The sequence below is a fragment of the Epinephelus fuscoguttatus genome, linkage group LG18, assembly GCF_011397635.1.
Source record: "Epinephelus fuscoguttatus linkage group LG18, E.fuscoguttatus.final_Chr_v1".
Classification (NCBI taxonomy): domain Eukaryota; kingdom Metazoa; phylum Chordata; class Actinopteri; order Perciformes; family Serranidae; genus Epinephelus; species Epinephelus fuscoguttatus.
Window position 1 is genome coordinate 40,345,688 of NC_064769.1, and position 9,754 is coordinate 40,355,441.

A 9,754-nucleotide genomic window follows, 5' to 3' on the forward strand; every position below is an offset into this window, starting at 1 on the left:
TTTAACAGTGATTTTATTATTCGAGGACCAAAAGTTGGATTAAAATGTGTGTTTGCAAAATTTAATGTGTATAATAAAAGATGGATACTTGGCGTCTGTGTATCGACACAATATCACCACACTAAACACCGCCATACTATGCTGTATCGATTTTTCCCCCAGCCTCTAATTATGTTATGCAAACACAGGACATTAAGCCAGGAATAATAGAACAGAATAGAATAGAATAGAAAAAACATGAGCAACATTGTGACGGGCACTTCCTGGTTTGGAAACATTTTGGCTGTGAGTTTGAAGAGTTAACAGGACCTAGACAAGAGCCACAGTGTCTGCATGTAAATTCATCTGTTCATTTAATTATGGATTGACACAAATACAGTATGATATATTGAAGACGTATCAAGGAGTCACAGTGATTAAAAAGGCTCACTTGACTCGCTCTCGGAGCCAGCCTCAACTGGACATTAGAGGACCTGCAGTTTTTGGCACACCCTGGAGGGTGCTGCTTGTTCAGCACTGGTATCAGAACACTACCCAGTATACGGTCGATGACGTCTCTCATCTCAGAGTAGGATCTACAGAAGAAGAGCTGGCCCCGCACACTGTGACATTAAACCAACAGTGGTTAATGTGTGTCACTGACGGTGGAATAAAGAGACTTGATTATGAGAGACAGAACAGCAGGTATTAATATTCAGTTTCCTGTTTCAGTCGTTCCCCTCTGCAGCCCCACTTCAGTTTCTTTCATCTTCTCCACCTCTGACTATCTCAGCGCTCCACTGAGAGCCCCTCACCTCCCCGTCTGTCTTTCATGATTCTCACTCTTCTGTTTTTCTGTCCTTTGCAGACAAACAATGATGCCGAGCTGATCCACCGAGACGCTGACAGCGAAGCAAAAAGAGGACAACATCTATATTTGAATCCTGATCTGCAGCTCACTCTCCGATCTCCTCACATCACAACACTGAACACTGCCCCGTTTCCTCTGCCTCCTTGTCTGGCTTCATTGTTTTGGAAGAAGAGAAGTTCAGCAGCGGCCTCAGGGCTTTCCTGGTCCTGTCGACCTCTGACCCCCCCCTCACATCACCCCCTCCCCCTCCTCTCCCTGCCATGTCCAACGACAGCAGCCTCCTCAGCGTCTGGGAGGCCTCTGACTGGGCGGACACCTCCCAGTGCCCGCCCTCGGTAGGTGGAGCGACTTTCTTGATCGTGGCGTACAGCGCCGTCATTGCGATCGGGTTGCTAGGCAATGCAGGCCTAGTGTTCATCATCACCCGGCAACAGGAGCTGCGCAACGTCACCAACATCCTGATCGCCAACCTGTCATGCTCCGACATCCTCATGTGTGTGGTCTGTCTTCCTGTTACCGTCATATACACGCTGATGGACCGCTGGGTGCTGGGGGAGGCGCTATGTAAGGTCAGTGGACAACACACACACACACACACACGCACACACACCATCATGTTTCCATCATTTCAGAGGACATTACATAGATTTACATTAATACACCCCAGTCCCTAACTCTACCAAAATCAGGTTTTCAGCTTCCAAGTTCACCGGGCAGGACGCTGGTCCACTTTTGTTGACACTGTACTTCCATTTTGTATCTAATTCCAAATTTTACTCAGGACAGCTTTGGTCAAAGCAAACTTTGTGTCCATTGCAGTATTATATTTTTGAATGAATATCTTACGACAAGTTGCCTGCTGCCGGTGCTAAGTAAACACCTTTTAGTATATTACTTTTTAGTCCCCTAACCCTCCCAAACTAGCCACTTCGGAGAAGCATAACTTCACAGGGAGAGCTCCTAGGCTCCTGGGACCTGGTGCTGGTGGATCTGCATCCCAAGACGTGTCCACTGAGCCCACGTCAAATCTCTGTCAATTTTTGTGCCAAAATTTTAAAGGCCCTGTGTTGGCACCAGAAGTGATGCACATACATGAGCGCCCATGAGAGGGCACCACTTAGTTTCTGACTTTTAATGATTTTGAATTTTGAAACTCAAATTTCAGTACCAGTGAAAGCAGATAGGGGGACCGAATTTCCTACAGAGGTGGGCTGGAACGACCCAGACATGCCCCCTAAGTTTCAAGAGAACGCACCACTTACTTTCCAAAATATAACATTTTTGTCCCTTTTAAAAAGTGTTAATCAACTCTGAAACGCAATGACTGATGGTATGGGGACTTATATTTTGTCCCCACAGAGAGACGTGTCCCCACAGTGTGACTGTGTGAGCAGCTTTATGTCCTCACAACCATCTCCACCTGTTTGTTTGCCCGTCTCCACCAGGTGACTCCCTTTGTTCAGTGCATGTCAGTGACAGTCTCTGTCTTCTCCCTGGTGCTGATTGCTCTGGAGCGTCACCAGCTGATCCTCCATCCCACCGGCTGGTCCCCGGCGGCGGGACACTCCTACCTGGCCGTAGGGCTGACGTGGCTGGTCGCCTGCTTCATCTCTCTGCCCTTCCTGTCCTTCAACATCCTCACAAATGACCCCTTCCAGAACATCAGTCTGCCCGCTAACCCCTTCAGGTGAGCTCAGATTAGAGGTGTGCAGCTTGTTACCAAAGTATCTTTACCACTGTGTTGAACATCCATTTTGGCGTCAACATACAGAAAAGGGGTCAGTTTGATTTTTTCCAGTTGGTACCCGTTTGTATTTTACAAGAAAAGCTGTGCCAACAATGTGTCGCTGTCCTGAACACATCTATAAAAACTTGACGCCTCCACTGCTGTGTGCACTTGAACAACATACAGTGGTGCACCTGCAGCACGGAGAGGCTCAGGTAAGAATACTGAAATTAATATTAGTCATCATTAGCTGCAGACTGATTATTCACCGTATAAATCAGGACACACTTCTCTCCCCTCTGTGAAAGTACATAAGCCAATTGAATAATAAAAAAATATTGGCGCTGATGTCGGTGGTTCAGGCCCTGTATTATTATCAGATCAGGACCAGACTCTGTGGAATCGCCCCCCCAGCTCAGATATCTGGTGTGTGCAGGTATGTGTTTGGTCATCAACACCTCGTTGTATCAGGATAAAGGATGATCATGCGTCATTTAAAACAGCAGAATTTTGCTGCTAAATCAAGTCAACAGGAAACAACAGGATCAGACCTTTAGCTGTGTCGCACCACTTTTACTCAGTAACATACAGTTAACAAGGTTGTTCAGAAGCTCGTTAGTCCACCCTGTGGTTGTATGACTCCGCCCACCAGTCAACCCTGTGGTTGTATGACTCCGCCCACCAGTCCACCCTGTGGTTGTATGACTCCTCCCACCAGTCAACCCTGTGGTTGTATGACTCCGCCCACCAGTCCACCCTGTGGTTGTATGACTCCGCCCACCAGTCCACCCTGTGGTTGTATGACTCCGCCCACCAGTCCAGTGTCTCTGACAGTCTCCATCCATGTCAGTGAAAACATGGATGCTTCACACACAGAAGATCTATACAATCAGCACAGTTTCAAGATTAGAGTCACCAATTCAGTATCTGACCAAATGTCTCCCCTTCTGTTCCTGAAATATGACGTTAAAACATGATGATGTCACAGTCAAGCTGATCTTTGACCTTTTGACCTTCATTATTTTATCCTGTTAGACATTTGTGTCAAGTTTGGTCTGAATTAGTGAATGAATTCTTCAGTTAGGGATAAAAACATGTTTTGCAAAGACATTCCCTTAAGGAGTTCTTGAGGTCACAGTGACCTTGAATTTTGACCCTTGACCTTTGGCCACCAAATTCTATTCAGACATTTGTGCCAAATTTGAAAAAATTCCTCAAGGTGGTCTTGAGATTTGCATTGACGAGAATGTGACAGACAGGGCCACAGTGACCTTTGACCACCAAAATGTAATCAGTTCATCTTTAAATCGAAGTGAACATTTGTGACAAATCTGAAGAAATCCAATCAAGTAGTTCTTGAGATATTCACAAAAATGTGTATGAAAATCAGATGGATGCAAAGTCAGAGTGACCTTTGACCTCTGACCACCAAATTCTAATCAGTTCACTGTTGAATCCAAGAGGGCGTTTGTGCCAAATTAGAAGAAATTCCCTCAAGGCTCTCTTGAGATGTTGGAGTCACAGGAATAGGACGGACCGATGGACAGATGACCAACTTGAAAACATTTTACCTATCGCCAGCCTGAAGGCATTTAAACAAAACTCCTGAGAACGAATTAGAAAGAACCCAGGAGAGCTATTGTGACGGACCGGCACCAGCGCGTCAGCTCACCAGCCCTCTGATTAAATATTTCATAATCATGTGTAAATTAATTTCACTGTTCCAATTTCTGGTGTGATCCAGGCCTCACTGTAAGTTCAGACAAACACAAGGGGGATTCTCATGGTGGCATGATCACATACGAAGTCAACAGAAAGATTTGAGTAGACGTGAAGAGTCCAGGATGATTGCCTCGAGGCTTTGAGGGCTCTATTGTCAAGCACAAACACAGTGCTTATGAAATGATGTTTGCGTTCGTGCCCACACAGACCGCCTCTTATTTCAGATGCACTGCTGTTTCAGCTTTAGACACACACACACACACACACACACACACACACACTAGAAGACCAAAAACTTCATCCACCTGAACCCAGCGTGCATTCATTCATTTTATTTTAAAGGGTCATAAATCTGGTGGGGGGCACGGTGGTGGGGTTTGAATGCAGGTCAGGGATTTGAACCAGAGGGTGGGGGAGCCCTTCTGTGCAGAGTTTGCATGTTCTCCGCATGTCAGCGTGGGTTTCCTCCAGGTGCACAGCGATGTCTTGTTACAAACACACACATTACAGCACTACTAAGGTGCATCCTGAGTCAGACGATGAGCAGAAGTGTGTGTGGTAGTTACATGTTTTGTGTGTTATCTCCCTGCTTTGAAATGAATCCCTCGGATGATTCTGAGCGCTCGGCTGAGGAACAACGAAGTCATTGTTTGCTCTGCTCCATCTTTTACAACATTCAGTAATCATGGCAGGTTTTTGCACATCGCAGCACCTGATGGGAAATGTTTGCTGCTGACATTTGACATGCCGTGGTGACATTTTGTGAACACAACAGCCACAACAGGTAATGGTTGTAGTTTAAACGTTATATTTCTTGTAAAGTATTAAGTTACTTGTATGAAGTTTGACAGAGAGGGTCAAACAGTGGAGATGTTTTTAGCTGAAGAGTTGGAAACATGACTTCAGACAGTGGATACCATGGAATGGAAGAGCCTGGTTATTATGGTGTAGGTATGTTTCCATGGAAGCTCTAGTTTGTTTTTGTTTTTTGCTTATAAATGTATTGTGTTTGTTTTTTAGAAATTCGGGTGTTGCAGCAGCACAAGGATAGAAATAAGTACAGATACATAGAGAAAGTAAATTATGTAATAATTAGAAGTATATAAATAAAAATACGTATGATATCCAGTGAATTAGCACCTCAGAAATGGTGTTGTGACGTTACTTACTTTACACAAAGTTACATACTTAACATAACGTTACATCAGTTAGGATTAGGAGAGTAAGGTAACATAGGTTTGGTTTAGCAAAAGAAATCTAATTGGGAATCGCCATGTTACGTTCTTAAGGTAAAGTTCGATACTTAAAGTTAATTACTTAACTGTAAAGCTAAGTAGGCTAGGATTAGGATAGTGACGTTACATGGGTTTGGTTTAGGAAAAAAAAACATGGTTAGGCATCACTATGCTACGGGCTTACTGTAAAGTTATGTAATTTTGACGTAGGAAAAGAACCATGGTTCAGCGTCACCATGTCATGTACTTAAAGTGAAGTTATGTAGGGTAGGAATAGGATAGTGAAGTTACGTGGGTTTGGTTTAGGAAAAAAAACATGGTTGGGCATCAACATGTCATAGACTTAACGTAAAGTTATGTACTTAAAATAACATATCTGATATAACATACTTCACGTAACGTACATAACATAACCTTACATAGATAAAACCTTTGAGCTAAACCATCACACACTGAACTGACTTACTGTGATTTTAAGTTGAGGGACAACTACGCAGGTTGATTTTAGCGCTGCTCATCGTGGACTATATTGCTGTCATTGTTCATTTTAGTCAAAGCATACAGTTTGAAAACGAGGCAAACGCGGCTCCAACTAGAAAACAATGTTTTGATGCATTGGATGTGCTGAATGTGCATATTAAGGCAGTACAGGAGGAGGTGCACATTAATAATCCTCCAGGACTGTAACATGCTCATGTTTAACCCAAACAATGTGTCATGTGACTGCAGTTGCTTCACATCCAGGTCGCAACACCTTCTCACCACAAACCAACCGCACCAGAGTTCCTTTGGAACCGGACTGAGACCACCTCTTCAAGAAGGTCTCAGTCCGGTTGTTTTGGTGTGTTCACACCTGCATCAGAACTGCAGCGCTGCTGCACTGCTGTCCTGTCCTAAACAACACCTGTGGCTCTGTCTTGTCTGTCTCAGGGACCATCTGATCTGTATGGAGCTGTGGCCGTCAGATAAGCATCGTCTCGCCTACACCACCTCCCTGCTGCTCTTCCAGTACTGCCTGCCTCTGCTGCTGGTGCTCCTCTGCTACCTCAGGATCTTCCTCCGCCTGAGACGACGCAGGTCACACTGCTTCACTTCCTCTGTTTTTGTTCTGCCATCAGTGTGTGACAGCATGTTTGTCTTATACAGATGGAGATGCAGTGTTGTGGGTAATCTATTAATACATAACACTACATCATTGTGCCGTAGGTTTGGTGTGACATTTCACAGTGACTTGTCTGACAGTTGGCGTCATGCTGTGTTGTGCAGGGACATGCTGGAGCGCAGCAGGAGGACTCAGGGAGCCCAGAGGATTAACGCCATGCTGTTAGCTATTGTCGTAGCCTTCGCTCTGTGCTGGCTGCCGCTGAACGTCTTCAACACGCTGTTTGACTGGCACCACCAGGCCCTACCTGACTGCCAGCACGACGCTGTCTTCTCTGCCTGCCACCTGACGGCGATGGCCTCCACCTGCATTAACCCCGTGGTGTACGGCTTCCTCAACAGCAACTTCCAGAGGGAGCTGAAGTCGACGCTGCAGCGCTGTCAGTGTGGTAAGCGGACGGTGGAGAGCTACGAGAGCTTCCCCCTCTCCACTGTGGGCAGCGAGGGCATGACCAAAGCCACGTCCCTCAACAGGATGGGGTCAGTCTCACCCAGACCTGAGTTCAGCTCAGTGATACCTGTGAAAACAATACCAGCAAACAGCTTCTGATGACGACCAAACTGTTTTCTGACAAGTGGCTGACAGCTGGAACAGACTGTCTGAGACCGCTGCGTCAAATACTGCTTCAGCTTTTACTTTCCACAACTTTCCTGCCGGAGTAAAACTTTGCTGTCAGGGTGCAACCACTTATTTCACTCAGACTGACTGTTCGGGGGCAGGAAACATCGAGGACGGAGGCTGTCTGATGAGGCTTCAAGTCCAGAAAGCAAAGCAGAATTGTGTACATCGACTCTGCTGAGGGAAACAGAGAGGAAGCAGAGGAGCTGGTAGAACAGCCTGTTATGCCCCACCCCCCTTGGTTACTGTTGCTATGGTCGTTGATCTTTGCATTGTAGAATGTTTGGTTTACGACGATAACGGCGGCAGATCTCTCAAACAGCAGACAAAAACACTTTCTCAGTTTTAGCCATCGACCTCGGCCTGGCTAAAATTACAACTGTTGCCAGCAGATGTGAAGAGCTCCAGCTAAAGGCAGCTAATTAACGTTAGCTTCAGTGCGTTAGAGTCATATTGTTAGATGGACTTGTTTTAGGTACGTGACACCACACATGATGGCATCATGCTAAAAGACTAAAGTTAACAGGTAGAAAGTGAGCGAGCACTGCTTTTGTATTACATGATGTGTGATGCCAACAAAACTACCATTAAGGCACAAACGCACCACACTGACGGTTGGTCGGCAGTCAATGTCGAGCCGTCGGGGAGTGTCCGTGGCCCTCGACAGAGCTAGCTGGCCTTTTTTTCCTGCTGATGTTGAATCAGCGTCAGTGAATGCAGAGCCTGTCGGTGAATGACCTCCCTCTGACTGTCAGCTGAGCTCAGGTCACGAGAAGAGAAACAGGAAGTGAGTTGAGTAAAGGAGGAGCTAACGACCAAAACCAACTTGTTCCATCAGGTCAGATTATTTTTCTTTTTAGCAGAAACGTTTCCTGATGGTTTGTGTTATTGTTCATGTGCTAACTGGCTAACTAGCATCAAGACGCTCTTCTTGTTGATGAATACAGACGACCGCCGTCTGCTGCTGTGGAGAGTCGTTTCCTCTCAGCAGGAGCAGAACGGACGAGCTGATTGGCCGTCGGTTTGGTGTGTACGATGTGAGGTGACGCAGCAAGGGGTCTTCATCACCGCTAGTTCTCTGAAGTCACTTTGGTGTGTGTGGGTTGGTAGTGTTCATCGTCTCCTCCCACAAAGAAACTGAGTTGTTGTTTAATCGCTAACAATGATCAATTCTAGTCGGCACTCAGGTGTAACTTTCCAGTTTCATCACCATGCAATATTATATCAATATTGGATCTTTAATCATTGAATCAATATATCGTTCCAGATTGATGGATCATTACACCCCTCATTGTTAATGTGCTACCTGGCTAACTAGCGTCAACACGCTCTTCCTGTTTCCCTTTTTAATGACGAACACAGACGACCGCCGTACGAACTGGTTGGCCGTCGTTCATGCGCAACTTTTTGACTGAGACACGTCAACATGAGGCGACGCAGCAGGAGTCTTCATCACCGCTGTTTGGATCCATCAGCTATAGAACAAAAACACAACGCATGTAACAGGCATAATTTGACACACCGTCCCTGAACGTCCAAAACTGACAGAGTGGACCGAGACCGCCATATTTGGACATGTCGGTCCGCCCCCAAAGCGGTGGTATTTGATGACTTTGGAGTGAGAATGTGTTCATGTCATTTGGGGCCCTTTAAGACACAACACGACGGCGGGAACACTGCGCTCTGAAAAGCCATTATTTCCGATGGCCATGATGACTTTTCGCTGTGTTGAGCAAAGCGCAGCCACTTGGCGAGCTGGATCACAGCGGCGAGTGCAGCTAAAAATCGTGTTTTATCCGAGAGGGCCTTTCCTTGAGCTGTGCCTGGTCACAGACCTGTTGCTCAGGACAGTCAGTGAAATATGGAAAAATGTGAAAGGAGTGACACAAACATGGCGAAAAGAAAAAAGGAAACTGCTCTCTGACGTACGTGTTTTCTATGTGACTTTCCAAAGTGTAAATGATGTCATTATGATAGTGAACACTGTTGATTAGCATCTTATGAGCATTTTAAAAGTGTGGTGGAGATTAATAAACACAGTGGAAGTCAATGAGGCTGCTCAACATTAATATGCTAATTTACTGCAAAAGTTTTGATGAAAATAAACTGAACAAATACTGAATATGCTGTAATGAGTGTTTACAAACCATCTTCAGTGTCTGAGTCACAGATACAGTAAAGTCTATGAGTGACGACACTTGGCCCTACTTTCTCTGAATGAGATGCATCTTTGTAGCGATGTCTCGTAGCAGCTATCAGACTGTTAAAGTTAAAAGGCAGCACAGCGTCAGATTTCTTTGTTAAAGCGCTCGGTGGTGCCCTCATACCTCAGACTGACCTCCCAGCTCATCGATGATGAAACATCAGATTCTAAATCAACAGAACGATGAATCATAAAGTTCATGTTTCCTCGGCAGATATTTTCTGTTTCTGTTACAACA

General features: G+C 45.5%; 1 protein-coding gene across 1 annotated transcript; it reads left to right on the plus strand.

The window, feature by feature from the left end:
- Positions 1-929: 929 nt before the first annotated feature.
- On the plus strand, positions 930-9,394 carry npy8ar (neuropeptide Y receptor Y8a). The gene is made up of 4 exons (XM_049604275.1): positions 930-1,419; positions 2,296-2,537; positions 6,464-6,610; positions 6,800-9,394. The coding sequence occupies exons 1-4, from the start codon at positions 1,111-1,113 to the stop codon at positions 7,242-7,244; spliced, it is 1,143 nt and encodes a 380-aa protein (XP_049460232.1). The 5' UTR covers positions 930-1,110; the 3' UTR covers positions 7,245-9,394.
- Positions 9,395-9,754: the final 360 nt, after the last annotated feature.